We start from the raw sequence: 24,400 nt of genomic DNA, 5'->3' as shown, positions 1-24,400 counted from the left end.
CCGCCCCGCCCCTCAAATAAGCCCCCCTACACAATGAACTCCTGTTTAACTTTTACAAATGAGCAACAGCAGCATTTCGCCTTTCGTCCTTCCTCCTCGACGTCTCCTGATGCCAGACTCACTGCAAACAGATTTTAATCCTTTTTATTCAGAACTTTCTGTGTTTCTGTTTGAAGCCAGCGAGTTTTTTTCTCCTTCGCTGGATCAGAAGACTCCCTTTGCGATTTTGTAATGTGTGCCTTTTTGTATTTTTCCATCCTGTTCTTCTAACTTTGATACAAGCTGTAGACTAACTGTCCAGTGTTTTTAATGCTGCCCTGAGATGTTTCACTCAACTAACACTTTTATTCCTAAAACCTTTGTATTTATTGGCACTGAGCCAAATGGGGGGAAAAAGGGAACAAAACCCGTCATCTTTTTACATCAAATGAAATATTTTGTTTAGCTTGTCTTTTATAGAGCTCATGCACTGAACTCCTTTCTGTAAATACCATCACAGCAGTAGCAGCAGTGTGCTATTCAAGTCAAATATAAAATAAGGGCCTGGAATAATTAAAAAGTAATAATAATAATAATCTAATGTAAATAATATTATAGTAATCACCTTGATGGACCAAATTTCTATTTATACTATTAGATTTTTATATTTTACCATTTTTAGTGCATTACAATGTTATGGTTTCTAATTGCTTAGTTGGAGAACATTAATGCTTTTATATTCTGGATTTTGTAACAGACTAAATGTGATGCATGGGATACTGACATGTTTGTTATTAGCTGGACATGAAACACTGCTGGATTATTAGCTAGGGGATTAAATAAGTGAAAGAACACCAAAGACAGAGCCTGATGGAGAGTTTTCTTACTACAACTACACCGCAGATGAAATTTAACAACACGCAACGAAGGATTCAGAGCCTTTGAAAATGGCGTTTCACTAACATCATCGTCCTCTTTTAGCTCATTAACTACAAACAAACTTGTGTTCATGAATGGAGATGATGGCCAAGTATCTCTCTTACTAGCCTCAGTTAGGGTTGTTAAGCTGTGATTAGATGCTCACTATTTTGGGGAAAGGGGAGAGATGTAAGAGTGGCCCCCAAACAGCTCAGATTTACTCCACATCATTTGGGTTTGTATATAATCTGATTAATCACAGACAGCTCTTATGTACAATATCAACTAGCAATTTTTCTTTATATAGCAACAAATCAAAAGTTATCTCAAGGAACATTTCACATAGAGCAGGTCTAGACTGAACTTTTTAAATTAATTTAAAAAAACCCAAACTTTCCTCATGAGCAGCACTTTAGACTTTTCAAATTTGTCAAATTTTGTTTTTAAGATTTCACTTCTTTTTAGTCTAGATTGAGCTTCCATTGAGCTAGTTAAATCAAACTGAGCACAGAAAACTGAGGACAAAGTATTATTATTATTATTATTCAATCTAAGAGTGCTGTAAAGCTGAAAACAAATATTCCTATTATCAACAGAGCTGTAGAAACAGGATGGAGGTTTCTGGCACAACTTCACCTACTTTTAAAGTGTATTAGAATAGAATAGAATATCCTTTATTGTCATTGTACAACAGGTGTCACAGCAAGATTGGTACGGGGTCTCTTCCCGTGGTGCAAAATAGTCAAAATAAAGAAGTCTAAATAAATGTAACTATTATACATAAGAACAATGAAATACTTCAAAAGCTATTTATACACACACAAACACAGTCACAGTCTAAGAGAAGTTTTAAAGAAAGTCAAAGCTCCAGCAGCACTTATAGTATAAAACAACTTTATTAATAGACCAACGTGATTAAGCTGAAATGTGTTGGTCTGTTAATAAAGTTGTTTTATACTATAAGTGCTGCTGGAGCTTTGACTTGATTCATTATCAACAGAGGTGACACTTTTAAAACTTTAATAACTGATTGATTATTCTGTGTATAAAATCACAACAAAACAAAGATGTTGAGTTTACTAATCACTGAAAACTAGAAAAATATTCCCATCAGAGAAGCTGGTACCAGAAAGTCTTTAAATCTTTGGCTTTTTTACAAAGTAAATTACAAAAGAATACTTGATTAATAATTTAAGCTCTAGAGCAGTGGGTGTCAAACATACGGCCTGCGGGCCAGAACCGGCCCACCAAGGGGTATAATCCGGTCCAACCGGGTAAGTTTGCAAAAGAATGAAAAGTGAAGAAAAATTATGCCAATTTTATTTAGATTTTTCCACCCTGACCAGAATACAAAAAAACCCCCAAAAAACATTGCGATCATATTTAAATATATTACACATAAAAACTGAAACATAATATTGTTAAAAATGCTCATTTTTCTGAAGAGATCTCAGCTGTTCATCTATCTATTTACAAAACAGACGGTTTATTAGAGTAAAGTTGTATTATATATTATTTATAGGTTATTATGTAATGGTTTTACTGGGCTGTATGTGACCCTTAAACTATAATGAGTTAGACACCACTGCTCTAGAGAACTGCCTTATATTGGAGTCAATAGGAGGTTAATCAGGCCATGGTCTTCATAAAGATCTACTAGTGTCAATATAACAATCTTTATACAATAAATCTTACTATCATCCACTAGAAGCTGCAGCTTTAATTGAACCTGTAATGAGTGAAATGACACTTTGACACTTTCCTCTGGTCATTCTTACGTTTCTAAATGTTGTTTTTTGCTCCTAATAGTAGGGCTGAGCGATTATGGCAAAAATCAAAATCACGATTAATTGAACTTTTAACCTGGATTACGATGACTGAACGATTATCTCCTCCCTTGATGAACAATGATGTATTTTCACAGTTTCTTTAGTTTTGTATTTTACTCTGCTGACCTCACACATGAGGATCTTTAGGGAGGTAAAATAATGATGTTTTAAGGTGTGACGCTGTGGTTAATGTCTAGTTTACTTGATCAGAACTATGTAAAGATCATGGTTTGGGTTCAAATGATCACTGGAGACAAGTTTTCAAATTCCTTAAAGATATGCAACCTTTGCTGTCATGGCAACAGTGAACACCACCATTCATTGACATGAGCAAGATTAAGTCCATTAGAGTTTCTAAATGTCGGTTTCCATTATTTTTAGATTAATTGCCCAGCCCTAGTTTTAACTGTCAATGTGTCCTTGCTTCCTTCCATCTTTCTTTCCTTCCTTCCATCTTTCTTTCCTTCCAGCTTTCTTTCCTTCCTTCCATCTGTCTTTCCTTCCATCTGTCCTTCCTTCCTTCCTTCTTTCCATCTGTCCTTCCTTCCTTCCTTCTTTCCATTTTTCTTTCCTTCCTTCCATATTTCCTTCCTTCCATCTTTCCTTCCTTCCATCCATCTGTCATTCCTTCCTTCTTTCCATCTTTCTTTCCTTCCTTGCTTCCTTCCTTCTTTCCATCCTTCTATCATACCTTCCTTCCTAGCCCTACTCCTAATCATTATTTGGAGATGAAAGTGTTCTGGCTTTGGAAGCAACTCTACAAAAGTGACCAATCACTGGCTGAGAAAAAGCTGGGTTACATTTACATTTTATACCCTTAAGCTGAAATGTTTATCTTTAAGTCACTTACTTACTCACTGGTTCCTCGATCAGCAGCCTCACGGGAAGGAGGACAAAGGTCAGAGGTCACAACGTCCAGACAAACACAAGACGTCTGAGAGCCTGACGGAGACAGAGAGGTGTAACTGAAACAGAAACACAGAAAAATGAGTCCTGTCCGACCTGTGGATTATACATTTTCCCTTTATGGAATCATGCTTTAATCCCTGAACTGAGCTGGTTCTTCCAATTGATTTCCCTCATGTGTTAATCCGGGCTAAGACTCTGGAAGAAATGCGTCTTTTCAGGACAGAAAATAGGTCAAGTGTCCAGACGTCGTCTTAACCAGCCGTCGTATCCACACCTTCATTTGCATTTGTGACTTTTCATAATTACGTGCCCAATTATCCCCTGCTTGGTGGCCTAGTTTGCATGGCTGCCTCCAAATTGAGTGGAAGCAAAAAAAAAACACACACACTGATTGTCTTTTTTCTCCAGAGCAGAGCTGGAGGCCAAAGAGACATCAGAGCAGGATTGAAAAGATGCAAAATATTGGTTATTTACATGTTTAAACTGCTGCCTGTTAATGGAGTCCAGGGTCAGGTTAACTTAATCTATGAGTTTGATTTAAATCCTAAAGTCAGACTTTAGATAGACGCAGTCATGGGAGAAATATTCAGCCTATATATTCTCAAGTAAAAGTTGAATACTACAGGTTCTTTTTGCTTGAGCAGTAAATTAAAAAGTACATGTATAGTGTACTTGATTAATAACATGTGTCCAATCTAATGCAAACCAATACAGCAGCTCTGTTATTAATTGTCCTTTTATAAAGTGTTCCTAATACTTCTTCATGTATATTAAAAAGTTGGTATTGTGGAAAACAAAAAAATTATATTTGGGATGGGTTAAGGTGATTCTGAGTGCTCTAAAATAATCTGATAAATAAGGATGTACCAATATATACGTTGACTAACATCAGCCTAATAAGATAAACATAATAAATAAATAAAATACAACTCACCGACGTCAGTGGTAAAATTTTGGTTATTTGCAGTCAAGCGATCAAGACTCAGACAGTAGCTGGAAGTTAAGAAAATTATTATTATTATTTAATAGGTCATTGTACAGCAGGTTGAAGGGATTTGAAGCAGTAATTTCTTGTGAGAGTAATTAAAGATTGTTTCATGAATTTGGATGAAAACCCAACTGAATTGTTTTAAACAATGATTTCTTTGTTTCCCTGTGGAATAAATAACAACACATAACATCACCATAAAAAACCTTCGGTATATATCCGTTATCGGCCAAATTCTTCTTCTAAAAATCAGTGTTTGTATCGCCCCAGAATTTCACAATCGGTGCATCCCTACGAATAAACTAATTTCTATTTCCTGTGATTTTTAAGTTACTTGAAATTTTGAAATTCAGGACTCAAGAGTAAGCAGTGTTTAGACAGAACTTGTTACTACATCTTATCCAACAGTCTCATTAAATATGCAGGAAGATTGTGAACGTATCTTCAGCCGGATGATGAGACAAAGCAGGACGCTGAAGTGTGCTAAAGCTAAGCCACTGACCTCCAGCCACTTTGTGAGTAAACACAAACACAATCCTTTTGTTCTGAAACATCTCAGCTGTGCAACAGGTCATTAATTATGCAGATTTTATGCAAAGACCTTCAGAAACAGCCTGTTGGACGACAGAGGGGAATCTAGGCTGTAAGGAAAGAAAGATAGATGCATTTAGAGAAATCTGAACAAACCTTTGGTGAATAAAATGTCACTGATATGTTTAAAATACGCTCTGCAGCTACTTTATGAGGTACATCTGTGTAATCTAATTCAATCCAATACAACAGCTCTGCTAGAAATTCTACATTTATGAAGTTTATACATTGTTAACATTGTCAGGAAGTAGATAATTCTACTTTATGATTATTAAGGTCATAGTGGGTGGTGTTGGTGTATTAAGGTGCATATGTATGCAGTAGTATGTCAAATGTCACTGTGATGGGCACTTGCAATTTCATTGTATTTTAAGTACAGTGACAATAAAGGCATCTTATCTTATCATATATGTATTAGGGTGCATTATATTGAATGGTGTTCCTAACATTGTGCCCCCCTCATGTATGTAAATGGGGTGGACAAAATACTAGGAACACCATTCAATATACATTCAGCAACACACACAATCAATCACGAGTCATGTATCTGTACAGTCAGTTAAGTTAGCAGTATGAGGTTATCTATGCTATATAATATTCATTTAGCAGTATGAGGTTACCTATGCTATATAATATTCATTTAGCAGTATGAGGTTACCTATGCTATATAATATACATTTAGCAGTATGAGGTTATCTATGCTATATAATATTCATTTAGCAGTATGAGGTTACCTATGCTATATAATATTCATTTTTCAGTAGGCTAATTAGTAGACGAATTATGAAACCGCAACTCACCTCAGACAGATGGACAGGCGCTCCGCAGCTGGGATGGACCGCCTGTAGTTGGTGTCCAGGCGGGAGATCCTGGCACCGACCCCTGATAACAGGTCCTCGAACTGGGCTCCAGTCAGCCTGAGGTACCGCTGGAACCGGCTGAAATTTCCCCAGCTCAGTGCGTCTCCGGAGGATGTCATGAACCGAGGCACGACGGCGGGTGGTTTTTCGGCGCTTCTGGATCTTGTACAGTAGGTACAGTGCAGCAACGGTGGTTATATCAGCCATGATCGACGTGACAAGACAGCGGGTTTAGAAATGAGCGGGCAAACGTTTTCTCACGCGCCTTTTTTTTTTTCGAGCGTCAAGCGCGAATGAAGCAATGATCCAAAAATTGAAATGTATGATCAAGAGCCGCGATAGAAGCAATTCAAGCGATGTTTTTCTGCGTCAGACACTTTTGGCGTGAATGCACCTTTAGGCGAGTTATTTAACTCTGGAACAAAACGGATCTTAACCCTGAGACCAGGAGGAACATAATGTGTGAATTCATGTCGCGGAAGGATAATTACATGGAAGGCTGTATGGGTGAGTAGCTAACTGTAGTATTAGCATTAGCATTAGCTACTGTGTGGATTGTGTTTTGTGGTTTCCTACCTGACTTCTCTGGAGTTTCGCCACCTTGCGTTAATGTCATGCGGCGTTGCGAGTATTTCCCAACAGTGATTAGCTCTTGTTAGGCATGTTGAAAATGTCCGTGACCGTGAATAAATGTCTCCTCTATTTGTGGTCTTCTCTCCTCCCGTCATTCACGCCCCCACGTACGACGTCTCTACGCATTTACGTCACAGGGTGAAAAAATAGTCCCAGCTTGTTGTGGCTCCGGACTCCCAAATAAAAACTATAACTGCAGACTATTTATTTAACATTGAAGTTGACATGAAATTAAATGCGAATAAAATGCCATATGCAATGTCTGGCTTCCTGAACCTTAGAGGAGATGCAGGGGTTGGAAAAGGTGGACGGACAGACGGACAGAGGGAACAACATCCGGCTCTCCAATTATAGTAGTAGGATAGGATGTAGAATTTAAAGCAGAGCTGTTGTCTTGTATTAGATTGCACAGATGTAACTAAAAGAGGTCAGTCACTGTAGACTCTGTATTTATAGATGCTTGTCAAAAACTTCCATAATACCAGATGATCTTTAATAGGATAAATAATATATTAGAAACACTGTTTTAATATAATGCACTCCAGTACACAGCCGTAAAGTAGAATTATCACCTTTCTGACATCAGCAGCTGTTAGGATCTCTGCAGCAGAAAAGAGGATAGATAGATAGATAGATAGATAGATAGATAGATAGATAGATAGATAGATAGATAGATAGATAGATAGATAGATAGATAGATAGATAGATAGATATACCTTCCTCCCTTCCATCTTTATCTCCTTTCTTCCTAATATATAAATTAATACAATTACCTGTAAAAAACAACTATTTAACCAATTATTTTGAGGATATAATTAATAAACTGAAATGTTAATAAAATAAAGCAAAGATTATTAAATCTACACATTACTAATTCTATATTCTGTGTTTAAAAGGGGAAAAGGAGGAAAGAAACTTTAACAGAAACTTAACAGAACAGTTTTTTAAATTTATTTATTTAACCGTTTTTTTAAAATACATTTTTATGAAGCAAAAATGTTCTATCAAAAACAAGCTTTTACAAACAAATATGTGTTTTGAAGTCATGAATAAAATAAATGTCAACTCAAACAATGAAGACAAAAAACAAAACAACAAAAATAAAAATAAAAACTTTTATTCAGGTTGGAGGTTTAAAAATCTGGTCAATCAAACCAAATATCAGATTAGATATTTAACAATAAGATGTGTTACTGTTGTCCTTGCACTGGAATTTTTAAAAACTTTAATCTGAATTCTTTCTTTATAAATTTGACTGGAACAACACACTGCTGTTTAAAACCCTCATGACCACCACATATAAACTACATACCAGTTTATACATAAAGCTATATTACTTTGAATATATAAATATATCTCAAGTACATTTAAAATAACTCTCTCTCAGGTTAGATTTTCACCAATTTAAACCATTTATAGGGCGACCAAAGCCCCAAAAATAACAATAAATATAGTTCAGGTGGCGCAGATACTTCTGTTTGGGGGAACTTTACGAAATATTTCATAAATTCGGTCTTTAAAATATCTCAACATTTTTACCTCTGAGCCCGACAGAAGCCAAGAGCTGCTGTCACCGATCATGTTTCAGTTACAGTATCGAGAGCATGCATGGAAAAATACTACAGTTTAAATTCTTAATGGGATTATTAATATAGGTTATTCTCCAGGCCAGTGGTCTACGTAGTCTAAATAATGTTAAAATACGCAGATGTAAGGATGCTTGTTGTTGAGATCCCTTTTTTTGTTGGTGTTTTAAACCAGATTATAAGTAAAATTGGCTTCATTAAGCAACCTAGCTATCATTCAATTTAACAACAGAAGCTACATACAGTACAGTGGTTACTGGTGACAAACTGCAATGTAAATAATATCTGACAACAGAAATTAAAATTGTGGTATCCCTAATGACACGGCCAGCTGGTTTTTTTTAAGCCGCTGACTTTATATAAATATTGACGTCGTTAAATCGCCCCAAAAGTGAAGCCAAAATATTCTGATTGCCTTTTGCTGTCTGGTTGTATTATAGGTTATAAATCCCGCTTCCTCCATGTTAGCAGATGGATCATCCTCCAAACTAAAAAAAACACATCAAATAAACATTTTCCGGATAAGGAACTGTAATGTTTATTTTTAATTAGTTATTAGATGATATAAAAAGTGGGTGTGACGTCATGATTGACAGCTTGGACCATCATCCCACCGAACAGACTCTGGCAGGAGATATTTTACCTTCACTTCTGCACAACTGTAAGAAGTGTAAACGCATCGTCCGTATTAATATACAGTCAATGGGACAAGCTAACGTTAGCCTCACAAACTGACAGTACAAGCTAACATTAGCTTCTCAAACTGACAGTACAGTACCCTCACAGACTAACATTAACTCGTACTGTCAGTTTGTGAAGCTAACGTTAACCTCATAGACTAACAGTACAAACTAATGTCAGTCTGTGAGGCTAACGTAAGTTTCACAAACTGACAGTGCAAGCTAACGTTAAACCCCCACAGACTAATATTAGCTTCACAGACTAACGTTAGCTTCATAGACTAACACTAGCTTCACAGACTGACATAACTCACAACCTCGATGGGACCCAGAAATGTTCGAACCCTTAGCATAGCGTCTTTAATATCTTTAAATAATAATTTAATTATTATCGCTGAGTTAAAAGCTTGATACCCTAAAAACAACCACAAAATAACAATAAAGCGGTGATAGTGATTTCATACTTTGAGTTATTTTAATGTGAGGGGAATCATATGTTTCAGACATTATGAATATTTTTAATATATTTAGATTTAGTGAGAAGATTAAATTGCACAATAACAATAAGATGATTGACTCATGATGAACTGCTCTCGGCTTTGTTAGTGTTACAGTGGACGACTACATTACAGTTACAGTATAGATGGGAACTTTTAATGCTTCTGACTTTTGCTCTGTTTAATTTCCATGACATGTTTTGTTTTTTTTGTCTGTAGAAATCTTGAAGCAAGTTTGTAACTATGGTAACGTCTTTCTTGTTTAAGTTTTTCACAGTTTGTGTGAAGGTCAGTGCAGTTTTTCAGCTGGTTTTGTTGGAGTTTTAATTATTTAATACAGGAATCAGTGTTAATACTGATGCTGTTTGAGGAGATGGGAAGAAAACCTGTTATAACTTGTAAAGGTTTGGCATTTCTGTTCATTTCTAACCAAGTAAAACACTACAAAAACAAGCCTTTCAATAGTAATAGTACTGACCCGGCTTCATGTATGCAGGATATGAAAATGTACAATCGTGTCTCGGGAGGTATAGAGTCCAAATCTCAGTCAGACCTGGTTTCCACAGTAGTTTAACCTGATCAATAACACAATGTTAGTGCGTTTTAATACTTAATGCCTAAAACAGTGTTTTATAAGTCAACCCCTTTTTTTCAAATCTTCACAGAAGAACTTTTCTCTGAATCAGTTGACGCCAGTAATTTTAGTTTGGAGTGAGTGAAACCAAACTGTTGATATCTTACTGCAGATTACTGAGCATCATTACCAGCTTCCTTTCTAGCTTTTTAACCTAAAACTAACAGTTACTTTTAAAGCATTGCCAAATAGTCATATAAAGTTTCATTTCAGCACAATAAAATTTTACCTTTTTGGTTTTTTTCCTAGTTTCATTTCTCTCTTGTTGGCCTACAAATGTAAAAATATAGTTTTAAACACTGACAAAAAGCAGGCAGATGTGAGTCTGTCTGAGGATCCAGTTTGGATTAAGCTGGTGAAAAGGCAGAAAATGTAAGTGGATTTTATAAACTTTCTCTGGAGGTGTTGAACAGGACATTTACAGTGAGTATCTGCTGTCTGAGGAGGTTCGGCTTTACTCCTGCAAGGTGCTCTTAGACATGAAGTTCAGCCCTTCATCCTTCAGCCGGGTCAGCACTGGTGCATAGATCTCCTTCGTCATAGGAATCACCAGACCCTTTGTGCTGATGTCACCTACAGACAGTAAACAACAACACAGATTTAGGTTTTAGTTTTTTTTTCCCCTAAAAACTTTGGTGGAACAAAGAAAACACTCCCTCTACTTCTTGGCACCTGATGCTTTCAATTCATTTTCAGAAAATACATATTATTATGTATGAGAAGAATTTCACAGATAGACAAAATCTTGCTGAGTGATGTCACTGACCATCAAGAACCATGCGTGCTGCAATGGCTGCTGGGTATCCTACAGTCTTGGCCATGGCGGAGAAACCGTTGGGATCGCCGTACACCACCAGGCTGATGTGTTTGGTCTCCAGCTCGCCGGTTGGGTGGCGAAGTCCCACATCGTTCCTCATGATGATCATATCTCGCTCGTCCTTATCTGATCAGGGAGAGAGAGAGAGACATTAGTAGTTTACTAGTATTATATTAAGTACTTTATCTTCAGATTTGTGACAATGATTCAGTTTGTGTCTCACCGAAGGACAGTTTGGCTTCCAGATGTTTTGTGAGAGCAGCCAGGACGCTGTCTGCGTGAGGCACTGCCTCGTCGCTCAGCATCCCAAACCTGAAAACACAAAAAAATCAAGACTTTCCTCACAATGAGATAACCTTCATGAAGCCATTATTAAACTCTTTAAAAGAAAATTACTCTGCTTTAACATCCTGGCAGCGGCAGCCCACACATCCTTGGCTCAATCTAAAGAGATGAGCAGTTGCTTTTTGTTGCTGCTTTGCTGGTGAATTGAATACATGAACAGCGAGTCATTCAACATTGAGCTGAGTGGGTTGGCTTTTTAACCTCTTCACAGTACAGATAAAATGTTTCCACAGCCAACGGTTCATTTTTACTATTAGAGGAATTTATGTTTCAATGTCAGCGTGACGCTCTTCTCTTCACCGCCAGCAGAACAATGACGGCACGGAGCCTTGGTCTGATAGGACCCTTAAAAAAGATGATTTAGACTGTCGGGCAACGAGCAGTTAGGACGCACTCACTAGCAGCATTCTGATAAAACCACTGAGTATGAATTAAAGTTTATCAAGGGTGTAATCAAAGCATCTGGGGAAGAAGAAACCTGTGTGAAAATGCAGAAACAGGGTGATGCAAAGTTGGACTATGAAACTTCAGGTTCAACCAAGGAAGGAACCATCGAAGAGGCTGACCAGAAAGCAACATACTGGGAGCTACAGCATCGACTGGTGTCAAATCAGAGATTCCCAACACAATCGAAGCAAAGATCTCAAAGGTTACTACTACACAGAGGGGAGATAGGAGTGCTCCAAGCCAGAAATGATGCAGAGATGACAGAGCTGAAACTAAATAAACTAATAACTGGAAGACAAAAGTTAAAGACCTAGAGGAGCGCTCAGCAAACCTAGAAAAAGTCACCAATTTGTGGGAAATGTGACCAAACAGATGCAGATTTTCATTCTTTTTGAGACCAGCTCTAGTTTTGGTTATACTGGGTGCATCCAAACACTCTGCAACCATCTCTTGCACAGGATCATCTCCTCTGATCTCCTTTCTTTCTTCTGGAAAAAGAAAGTTTTAAGTCCTGAATAAAGCTGACTGATTGCCTCCACCTGGAGAGAATCTGACATATACTCAATGACAGACTGGAGGAGTTTGAAAGGATTTGGAGACGGACAATCTCCTCTATGGAAGAGACAGACGGTATTATTAGCACATTATTTAGGTTGCATGATATTTGGGCTACATGGTGTTGTATTTGGGTTTTTTTTGGCATTTATCTTGTTTATTTTTTTGACACCCTCCAAATAACGGCCAAAAAAAAATCAGCATTTTCCCCTAAAACGTTTCCTTTTGCAGAGCTTCCAATTGTACATTCATCATATATTGAACATTCCCAACCTAGTGGGAACCTTCAACACTGTGTTTGGTCTCTCACCATCTCAGAGAGTCCATCCTTAAGTCGTCCTTTTCGATGCGTTCGTACACGGCTTCTTCAAAAGCCTCCTGAGACATGGAGGAGGACAATCCCATCTGCTGACAGAGGAGCTCTTTCTGCAGAGAACAGAGAATATCACACTGAAGCACAAGTTCTTCACTCTGTTCATTGTTGAAAATGTTTTACATGTCATAATTAATCTGCTGGAGGTTTGATATGCAGAATTTAGCCAGTTCAGTTGTGTGATTCTTCTTCTTCCTTCTATCTGTCTCTTCTTTCTGGAGATAGTTTTGGTCCAAATGGGAACCTTAAAGCTGCAGTTGGTAACTTTGAGGAGAGAGAGGACTTAGCATCACATTTGAAGAAGTACAACTTTCCTTTCTCCCTCCCTCCCTCCCTCCCTCCTTCCTTCTTTCCTCCCTCCCTCCCTCCCTCCCTCCCTCCTACCTTCCTTCCTCCTTTCCTTCCTTCCTCCCTCCCTCCTACCTTCCTTCCTTTATTCCTCCTTCCTCCCTCCCTCCTTTCCTTCCCTCCTCCCTCTCTCCTTTCCTTCCTTCTTTCCTCCCTCCCTCCTACCTTCCTTCCTTCTTCCTTCCTCCCTCCCTCCCTCCCTCCTTTCCTTCCTTCCTCCCTCCCTCCTACCTTCCTCCCTCCCTCTCTCCTTTCCTTCCTTCTTCCTCCCTCCCTCCTACCTTCCTCCCTTCCTCTCTCCTTTCCTTCCTTCTTCCTCCCTCCCTCCATTCCTTCCTTTTTCTTTCTTGACTCGAGGACACCAGGAGGGTTAAATCATGTGTTTGATTGTTTTCATCGTGTCTCTATACACACTGAGTGTCTCCTCGGCTGCGTTTCCTACCCAGGAGACAGGAGAAGCAGTGCTCTGCAGGATGGGACAGGGCTCGCTGTTGATCAGACCCACTTTGAGAAAACCGCTCATGGCCTTGGAGAATCCCTGCAGAGGAGAACAAGAGATGAACTGAGTCTCAATAAGCAAAAGAAACAAAAGAGATTGTGAGAAATGATGGAACATATCTTTGTGTTTGTATTTCAGGAAACATTTTGATGAAGACTTTTTCAGTTTCATTTTGATTTAATTTACAAGGACAAACATTCACAGAGATGATTTTGTCTTTTCTTCGTCTCGCTGCTGTCAGAGCGACACTTTCCTTCCCTTCACTCTTTGTTCTGTGTACATGCTCACTTCTAAAAACACTCTTCAAAATCTTTTATATTATACTCAGACCCACAGTCTTTTTTTAAGAAGAAAAATGTCCAAATTCTCTGATTCCAGCTTCTTAAATGTGAATATTTTCATGTTTCTTTTAGTCCTCTGTGACAGTAAACTGAATATTTTTGAGTTGTGGACCTTCGAGAACGTCATCTTAGACTTTGGGAAACAGTGATCGACAGTTTTCACCAATTTCTAACATTTTATAAACCAAACAACTAATCAATTAATTGAGAAAAAAATCATCAAATGAATAAATAATGAGTTGCAGCCCTACACACTATGACATCACTTCTTTATGACCATTAAAGCTGCGATGTGCTAATCGATTAGGAGAATGTGAGGAGGAAGGAAGAAGGAAGGAAAGGAGGGAGGAAGGAAAGAAGGAAGAGAGGAAGGAAAAGAGGTAGGAAGGAAGGAAGGAAAGGAGGGAGGAAGGAAGGGAGGAAGGGAGCAAAGGAAAGAAGGAAGAGAGGAAGGGAAGGAAGGAAGGAAGCAAAGGAAGGAAGGAGGGAAGAAGGAAGGAGGGAGGGAGGGAGGAAAGAAGGAAGGGAGGAAAGACAGACGGAAGGGAGGAAAGGAGGGAGGGAGGAAGGAAGAAGGAAGGGAGTAAGGAAGGAAAGGAAGAAGGAAGGACAGGAGGGAGAAAGGAAGGATGGAAGGACAGAGGAAAGAAGGAAGGAAGGAGGGAGGGAGAAACGAAAAGAGAAAGGAAGGAAAGAAGGACAGAGGTAAGGGAGGAAGGTAGGGAGGAAGTAAGGAAGGAGAGAAGGAGGGAAGAAGGACAAACGGAAGGACGGAAGGGAGGAAAGAAGGAACAGTCAAAACAGACGGGGTCAATTTGACCCGGGAGGACGACACGAAGGTTAAGAAGAAAAGCGTTACTGTGATAAAGAGAATATTTCATTACATGCAGTGAAGATAAAGTATAAAAGGTAAAAGTAGTTATAATGCAGCAGTATTAGCAGTACTGTCTAAATGTGTACAGGTGTGTTAGTGTGTGTAATATATAATACACATCATAACAGTGTGAATGAGCCGGGTCGGTACCTTGAAGCGCAGCGTTCCTCTGATCAGAGTGTGAGCCGTCTGGATGCCGTACGGCTCGGCGTACTTGGTGCTGTCCCGGTTGGGGAATCCTTCCAGGTTGAACCCGGGAAGGAAATCCATCGGTGACGTCGAGTCCATCAGAGCACCGCCTTCTGGGATGCTCACCACCTGGACACACACACACACACAGACACACACACACACAGACACACACAGACACACACACACACACACAGACACACACAGACACACACACACACACACAGATTTTAACATCGTCTTTGCATCAGTAAATCCTGTAAATCAAAGATAGGAAGGAAGGAAAGAAGGAAGAAAGGGAGGAAAGATGGAAGGAAGGAAGGAAAAGAAGACAGGAAGGAAGGAAGGAAGGAAAGAAAGAAGAAAAGGATGAAAGATGGAAGGAAGGAAGGAAGGAAGGAAAAGAAGATAGGAAGGAAGGAAGGAAGAAAGGAAAAGAAGACAGGAAGAAAGGAAAGATGGAAGGAAGGAAAGAAGGAAAAAAGAAAGGGAGGAAAGATGGAAGGAAGGAAGGAAAAGAAGACAGGAAGGAAGGAAGGAAGGAAAGAAAGAAGAAAAGGATGAAAGATGGAAGGAAGGAAGGAAGGAAGGAAAAGAAGATAGGAAGGAAGGAAGGAAGAAAGGAAAAGAAGACAGGAAGAAAGGAAAGATGGAAGGAAGGAAAGAAGGAAAAAAGAAAGGGAGGAAAGATGGAAGGAAGGAAGGAAGGAAAAAAGAAAGGGAGGAAAGATGGAAGGAAGGAAGGAAGGAAAAGAAGACAGGAAGGAAGGAAGAAAAGAAAAAAGAAAGGGAGGAAATATGGAAGGAAAAGAAGATAGGAAGGAAGGAAAAGAAGACAGGGAGGAAAGATGGAAGGAAGGAAGGAAGGAAGGAAAAGAAGACAGGAAGTAGATAGTAGTCTACTATCAGTTGTTGGTTTGGATCCAAATACGAGAATTTTTCACAATTTTTTGATTATTTTCATTATTTTTGAACATTTACTTTTTCATTATTATTTACTGCATGAAGTTATTTTCTCTCCTAACAGGCTGAAACATTTACAGCCTAATGCACATTGTTTAGGAATTACAGCTGAACACATAAAATCAGTGAAAGGAACGACTCTGAAAATAAAGAACCAAGTTTTGAATGAATTTGACACAATAATCATGAGCTGCTGTTCAGAGTGGTGCACACCTCTCCATCTTTGAGGAAGATGGCGGGGCTGATGGTGTTGAGCAGAACGCCGTACGGACTCCAGCTGAACTTATAACGGAGAGGATTGTCTGAACACTCTGGAGCAGGAAGTCCTCCACAGAACGAGCTGTAGGACTCCACCTGGAACAACAGAGGAGAGTCAGGAACCTCAGCACTGAGACACACACGCATACAGTCCTAGAGCACTACGGGGGACACACACACACGTACAGTCCTAGAGCACTACTGGGGACACACACATACAGTCCTACATCACTACTGGGGACACACACGAAAGAAAGAAAGAAAGAAAGAAGGAGGGAGGGAGGAAGGAAGGAAGGACAGAAGGATGGAAGAAAGGGGGATGGAGGAAGGAAAGAAGGAAGGGAGGAAAGAGAGAGGAAGGAAAGAAAGAGAGAAGGAGGGAGGAAGGAAGGAAGGACAGAAGGATGGAAGAAAGGGGTTTGGAGGAAGGAAAGAAGGAAGGGAGGAAAGAGAGAGGAAGGAAAGAAAGAGAAGGAGGGAGGGAGGAAGGAAGGATTAAGGAAGGACAGACGGGTGGAAGAAAGGGGGATGGAGGAAGGAAAGAAGGAAGGGAGGAAAGAGGAAGGAAAGAAAGAGAAGGAGGGAGGAAGGACAGAAGGAAGGGAGGGAGGGAGGAAGGAAGGAAGGAGGAAGGAAAGACAGAAGGATGTAAGAAAGGGGGATGGAGGAAGGAAAGAAGGAAGGGAGGAAAGAGAGGAAGGAAAGAGAAGGAGGGAGTAAGGAAGGAAAGAAGGACAGAAGGATGGAAGAAAGGGGTTTGGAGGAAGGAAAGAAGGAAGGGAGGAAAGAGAGAGGAAGGAAAGAAAGAGAAGGAGGGAGGGAGGAAGGAAGGAAGGATTAAGGAAGGACAGACGGGTGGAAGAAAGGGATGGAGGAAGGAAAGAAGGAAGGGAGGAAAGAGAGGAAGGAAAGAAAGAGAAGGAAGGAGAGAAGGAAGGGAGGAAGGAAGGAGGAAGGGGGATGGAGGAAGGAAAGAAGGAAGGGAGGAAAGAGAGAGGAAGGAAAGAAAAAGAGAAGGAAGGAAGGGAGAAAAGAAGGAACAGTCAAAACAGACGGGGTCAATTTGACCCGGGAGGACGACACGAAGGTTAATGAAATAATTTAAAATTCAATAAAGACATTTATTTATTTTGAGTTACAGCCGATCAGCTGATTCTGCAGCACTAACAATGATGTGATGAGAATGATGAGGTGATTGATTGAAATGTTGAAAAGCAGCAGAGAATAAAAATAAAACCTCCTCATGTGAGCAGTGTGTGTGTGTGTGTGTGTGTGTCTGTGTGTGTGTGTGTGTGTGTGTGTATTCTTCTTTGTGTCACAGTGTCAGACATGTTAAATAAAACATATAAAAGGTTTCATCTGTTACTGTGAGAACATGAGGAGCCTCAGTCTGTTTAACGGGTCGATGCTACTGCCAGCAAGCTGCAGCCTGCATGTGTTCAAACAATCATTATCAAACACACACACACACACAGTCGGAGTGTGTGTGTGTGTGTGTGTGTGTGTGTGTGTGTGTGTGTGTGTGTGTGTGTGACTCACAGTGCAGCCGTCAGCTTTGGCTCGGTCGATACACTCCATGGCGAGCATGTGGTCGATGCCCGGGTCCAACCCCATCTCATTCACTATGGTGACGCCTGCCTCTTCAGCGCTGACACACACACACACACACACACACACACACACACACACACACACACACACACACACACACACACACACACACACACACACACACACACACACACACACACACACACACACACACACACACACACGTTGAGTTTCCTCTCTTATTATAAATACACATTTTCATTTAACACACAAACCAACTCAAACACTTTCTAAAGGTTAAAACCAAACCAACAATAAACTGATCTACTTACAATAAAGAGCAATTTGAAGGAAGGAAAAGAAGACAGGAAGGAAAGATGGAAGGAAGGAAGGATGGAAAGATAGAAGGAAGGAAGGAAGGAAGGAAAGAAAAGAAGACAGGAAGGAAAGATGGAGGGAAGAGAAGAAGAAGGAAGGAAGGAAAGAAAAGAAGGAAGGAAGGAAAGAAGGAAGGAAGGAAGGATGGAAAGATAGAAGGAAGGAGGGAAGGAAAGAAAAGAAGACAGGAAGGAAAGATGGAGGGAAGGATGGAAGGCAGGAAAGAAGGAAAGAAAACACAGGAAGGAAAGATGGAGGGAAGAGAAGAAGGAAGGAAAGAAAGAAAGGAAGACAGGAAAGAAGGAAAGATAGAAGGAAGGAAAAGAAGACCGGAAGGAAAGATAAAAGGAAGGGAGGAAGGAAGGAAGGAAAGAAAAGAAGACAGGAAAGAAGGAAAGATAGAAAGAAGACAGGAAGGAAGGAAGGAAAAGAAGACAGGAAGTAGATAGTAGTCTACTATCAGTTGTTGGTTTGGATCCAAATATGAGATTTTTTCACAATTGTTTGATTATTTTCATTATTTAACATTTACTTTTTCATTATTAAGTTGTACATAAAATCAGTGATAGGAACAAGTTTTAATGAATTTGACACAAATAACAATGATTTCTTGTTAAATCCTGTTGTATCTGTGCCTGTTGAGTGTTTGTTTGTCACCTGCTCTGCAGCTCCTTCATGGCAGGACTCAGGTAGCTGGCCGTCACCATGTTCACCTTCCTGTTGATGCAGTGCTTGGCGATGAGCGGGTGGTAGGCGTACGGCAGCATGCTGAGGAGCAGAGGAAAGGGTCAGGACAGGAAGCTGAGACTAAATACTGTCACTGAAGAGAAGTTAAACATCACTAACAACCACCTGTTAGGATTCACCTTCTTCACCCCAAATTTAACCCTTCCTCTTGGTTGCCATGACAACATAAAACATAGATTTATTTCCTCATTGAGCCTAAATGTGATGTTTTACAGACTCATTCACACCTCATTGGTTCTAAACTTTTATTAAAACATGTTAGAGACTCATTCTGTTCATGTACAAGATGAAAAAATGAAAGTCAACTTCAAAAATGTCTCCAGCAGGATCTCTGATGTCATCAGTGATTTGTTTTATTCTTCGTTTATACACTAAAGCACAACCTGTAACTATAGCAACCATAGAACAACCTGTATCTATAGCAACCATAGAACAACCTGTAACTATAGCAACCATAACACAACCTGTATCTATAGCAACCATAGAACAACCTGTATCTATAGCAACCATAACACAACCTGTATCTATAGCAACCATAGAACAACCTGTATCTATAGCAACCATAGAACAACCTGTATCTATAGCAACCATAACACAACCTGTATCTATAGCAACCATAGAACAACCTGTATCTATAGCAACCATAACATAACCTGTATCTATAGCAACCATAACACAACCTGTATCTATAGCAACCATAACACAACCTGTATCTATAGCAACCATAGAACAACCTGTATCTATAGCAACCATAACACAATCTGATGGTCTGTCTGTGCATTACATACAGGAAGGAAGGAAGGAAGGAAGGAAGGAAGGAAGGAAGGAAGGAGGGAAGGAAGGATGGAAGGAAGGAAGGACAGATGACATGAAGGAAGGAAGGAAGGAAAGAAGGAAGTACAAATGACACAAAGAAAGGAAGGACAGAAGGAAGGAAAGAAGGAAGGAAGGATGGAAGGAAAGAAGTAAGGAAGGAAGGATGGAAAGAAGGAAGGAAGGAAGAAAGGAAGGAAGGAAAAGAAGACAGGAAGGACAGATGGAAGGAAGGAAGGAAAGATATACAAGTGGTAAAGATTAACCTAAAAGTTAAATGGGTTCAATAGATTTGGTTTCTTGAGCAGATATCATGACACAAAGTGACGTCTACGAGTGTGATGCAAGTATTAAAATGAAACCTTCCATCCTCAAATATGTTAAGTTTACTTCAGGAAAAGCTCTGACATGTATAACAGTGTGTGTGAATGTGTGAACTCTACCTGATGACCAGGTCGTGATCTTTGACCAGAGAGTCGAGGTGTCCTTCCTGGCTGGTGGCGTCCAGCATCACGGGGATGGTGTTGGGATATTTAGCTGCCAGCTCCTCCGCCTGCCTCAGCAGCACCGACGCTGAACACAAACACACACACACACACACACACACACCATCATTATTACAGTCAATAACATAGCTGTAAGTATTCACAGTCAACTTTAAAGGCTGGGAAAACCTACTTTCTAAGAATTTATGTAGGAAGGAAGGAAAAGAAGACAGGAAGGACAGATGGAAGGAAGGATGGAAGGAAAGAAAAGGCGACAGGAAGGACAGATGGAAGGAAGGAAGGAAGGAAGGAAGGAAAAGAAGACAGGAAGGAAAGATGAAAGGAAGGAAGGAAGGAAAATAAGACAGGAAGGACAGAAGGAAGGAAGGAAGGAAAAGAAGACAGGAAGGAAGGAAGGAAGGACAGATGGAAAGAAGGAAGGAAGGAAAGAAAAGAAGACGGACAGATGGAAGGAAGGAAGGAAAAGAAGGCAGGAAGGACAGATGTAAGGAAGGAAGAAAGGAAGGAAGTAAGACAGGAAGAAGAGATGGTATGAAGGAAGGTTGCAAGGAAAAAAGACAGGAAGGACAGATCGATGGATGGATGGATGGATGGAAGGAAGGAAGGAAGGAAAGAAGACAGGAAAGACGGAAGACAGGAAGGATCGAAGGAAGGAAAAGAAGACAGGAAGGACAGATGGAAGGAAAACACATTTGAACAGTTTCCTGAAGACTCTGAGTTGTAGTTGAAAGCTCCAGATAGAAACTTTTTAAAAGGACAAACTCACCGACAGTCACCTGAGTCCTCTCATCGCGGGTCAGATACTCAACAACGGGACCGGAGACGTAACCGGATCCCAGCAGCAGAACACGCTTCATCCCGCTCTTCTTCATGATCTGAGCTTTCTCCCTGATCCAGAGAAACAGGAAGAACCGTCACAACTGAGTTTATAAAGATGGAGAGATGTTATTTAACCCTCCTGTTGTCCTCGAGTCAAGGAAGGAAGGAAGGAAAAGGAAGGAAAGGAAGGAAGGGAGGATGGAAGAAAGGAAGGAAGGGAGGGAGTAAGGAAGGGAGGAAGGAAGGAAAAGAGGGAAGAAGGAAGGAAAAGAGGGAGGAAGAAAGGAAGGGAGGAAGAAGGAAGGAAAAAGGAAGGAAGGGAGGAAGAAGGGAGGATTGGAAGAAAGGAAGAAGGAAGGAAGAAAGGAAGAAGGAAGGAAGGGAGGAAGAAGGGAGGGAGGAATAAGGAGGGAAAGATGGAAGAAAGGAAGAAGGAAGTAAGGGAGGAAGAAGGGAGAGAGGAAGGAAGGAAGGAAAGGAGGAAGAAGGAAGGAAAAGAGGGAGGAAGGAAGGGAGGAAGAAGGTAGGAAAAGAGGGAGGAAGGAACGAAGGAACGAAGGGAGGAAGAAGGAAGGAAAAGAGGGAGGAAGAAAGTAAAGGAGGAATAAGGAAGGAAAGGAGGGAGGGAGGAAGGAAGGAAAGGAGAGAGGAAGGAAGGAGGGAGGAAAGAAAGAGAGAAGGAGGGAGGGAGGACAGATGGAAGGAAGGAAGGAAAGTAGGAACAGTCACTTTGACCCGGGAGGACGACAGGAAGGTTAAAATGTGACGATGATTTTCAGACTTTGACTCTTTACACATTTTTGTCGTCTGCTGATCTTTTTGTGAATGAATGAAGAAAAACCCAACTAAGATGAGTTTGGTCCTGAAGCCTGAAGTCACTACAAGAGTCTAAATAAAGAAGAAAAAGTGATATAATAGAAATAAAATAAAATCCTTGAGAGACTTGAGTGACAGATATCAGCTGCTGTGTGTCATTCTTTACTTTCTCTGTATGATGGACACACAATAACAATAACAATAACAGTGTTAATAAATATTATATTAGCTGGTTTCAGATCAGTGAAGACGATCAATGACGTATAAAGTCAAAACAGAAGTTTGATCTGAAATATGAAATATGATCCTGATGAGGATGATTGGAGCAGGATGAGCAGGGGGGGGGAGTGGGGGGGGGCAACAAGCAAATATAAAGGATATTAAATAATAAATAATAAAATCAAATAGAAAAAAATGTTGGTTTAATATTCAAAGTCAGAAACAATCAGAGCTTCATATCACACTTACCAGAAATAACCTGGAAAATTCATGTTTTCAAATATTATATATGTTATATTTTCAAATAACAAATATTATTAATTTAAAGTACAAAAATAATATATTACTTGGATGTTAAATAAATATAAAATACATATAAAAGTACTAATCAATATTAATACTACAGCTTAGTTCAATATCAATTATTAATAATAATAATCAATATAAACAATAAATCATTATTATAGATATCAGCTATTATGATAAATTATATTATATTAGTTGGAAAGTATTAGTTTTAAATGTTTAAAAAATATAATAAAATAATAAAAATAAATAATAAATTAATAAATAACTATTACCTCACAAAACAATAAATAACTATACCGCGCAAATAATATTGAAATAACAAATATTATTAATTTAAAGTACAAAAATAATATTTCTATTTAATTACTTACACATTTCTTTTTTCTTCTTTTTTTACACTTTTTGTCAATTCTTTTATTTTTTTGTTTAATTTGTTTTCAAGTATTTTTTAATGTATCCAGGCATTTTTTACTAATTCTGTTATACATTTAATAATAACACTAATACTACTGATAATAATAATAATGATAATAATTATGATGATAATCTTCTCACTTACTTGGAATTAGAAATTATATTTAATTAAATGTTAATTTGTATATTTTCTATATTTTTTTATTTCTCAGCTCAAATTTAAAAACACTAAAAATCTAAACTCAGCTTCTCAACTTTGAGGATTTAAGTCTTTTTTAATTTATTCACTTTTTAATTGTAGATGAGAGTTAATTAAATGTATAAAGACGTGTTTTTTTTCCGCCCTGCTGAACTTAAAGACACATAAAATGTAATAATAATAATAATTATCATTATCGAGCAAAGCGTTGGTTTAAACTGCAGATTAAGACTCAGACGACTCACTTTCAGAGTCTTGACAGTTTGATTGTTTGACCCTCGATCAGCTGAGTTTAAATCACAGTGAAGATAATTAAACCTTCTCCTTAACAGCCTCAATCTGCATTATAATAACACCACCATAAAGACATTAGCCCCGCTGACCTGTGGCATTATTATATATTAATATCCACCCCAACCCCCCCCGTCTTCCTCCTCCTCCTCCTCCTCCTCCTCCTGCACAGTCAGCTTTGGCCTAATTGGATGCGACGCATGCACGAGTCGCAGCGAGGCCGAGCGGAGGTCCGACCGTCATCCTCTTAATTAAAAAGAACCGAGACGTTTCCCTCAGGAGGATTTCTCTCTTACACAGTTTACATATCTTAAGGAGCCAAACTGAACCACAGAGGGATTAAGATTTTAGTGGCATGGCTTGTCTGGGAAAAAAAAAAAGATACTTAAGGATCAATTAAGGAGGAAACTCATCAAGTCTTAGAGATGTTTGGCCTAAATATCTCCAAGAAGAGGCTCCAAGCTGCTGTAAGAGTCACTGAGGAGTCTTTAATAATCTATAGATACATACATTAATACTGTCATTTAACAAGGAAAGCTCATTAAAAGCAAACTGTAATCAATCAAAAGCAGATTAATTAAAAAGAGGAAACTTAAAGAGGATTATGGATATGATAAAACATGCAGGTGATGATTTTTTTTTTTTTTTTTTGGAGGAATCTCTTCTTCTTGTTTTCCGTCTTAAACAAAGTCAAAAGGAGAAGATGGATTTCTGTCTTTATGCATCCAGGTCCAAGAAGTGTTAAACCTTTACTGAAACAATAACCTGCTAACTCTCTTAAATGTTAAATGCATCTACGTCTTCCTTCACTTACAGCTTCTCTTTGCATCTTTGACCCTCTGACTGAAGACTTAAAGAGATGCAAAGAGAAGAAGAATCAGATCTCTTATAATGCAGCTATCAGTCTGAAGCTGGACGAGGAGCCAACATGTTTAAATCTTACAAAACAAGGCACAAATTTATAGGAAAAGAAGACAGGAAGGAAAGATGGAAGGAAGGAAAGAAAGAAGGAAGATGGAAGGAAAAGAAGACAGGAAGGAAAGATGGAAGGAAAAGAAGACAGGAAGGAAAGAAGGAAGATGGAATGAAAAGAAGACAGGAAGGAAAGATGGAAGGAAAAGAAGACAGGAAGGAAAGATGGAAGGAAGGAAGGAAGATGGAAGGAAAAGAAGACAGGAAGGAAAGATGGAAGGAAGGAAGGAAGATGGAAGGAAAAGAAGAAAGG

The 24,400-nt window shown here is 39.1% G+C and overlaps 1 protein-coding gene across 1 annotated transcript in view; it reads right to left on the bottom strand.

Moving 5' to 3' along the window:
• Positions 1-8,858: 8,858 nt before the first annotated feature.
• Positions 8,859-24,400, bottom strand: part of aass (aminoadipate-semialdehyde synthase) — a 35,131-nt gene continuing 19,589 nt past the window's right edge. The window contains 11 exon segments of the mRNA XM_062420503.1: positions 8,859-10,677; positions 10,871-11,047; positions 11,145-11,233; positions 12,579-12,694; positions 13,432-13,527; positions 14,854-15,021; positions 16,069-16,209; positions 17,653-17,761; positions 18,700-18,810; positions 20,046-20,175; positions 20,875-20,996. Coding sequence (XP_062276487.1) covers positions 10,559-10,677; positions 10,871-11,047; positions 11,145-11,233; positions 12,579-12,694; positions 13,432-13,527; positions 14,854-15,021; positions 16,069-16,209; positions 17,653-17,761; positions 18,700-18,810; positions 20,046-20,175; positions 20,875-20,996 — 1,378 coding nt within the window. The 3' untranslated portion in view covers positions 8,859-10,558.

The sequence above is a fragment of the Scomber scombrus genome, chromosome 6, assembly GCF_963691925.1.
Source record: "Scomber scombrus chromosome 6, fScoSco1.1, whole genome shotgun sequence".
NCBI lineage: Eukaryota > Metazoa > Chordata > Actinopteri > Scombriformes > Scombridae > Scomber > Scomber scombrus.
Note: the sequence above shows the minus strand (reverse complement) of the source record. Positions and strands in the feature narration are given on the sequence as shown.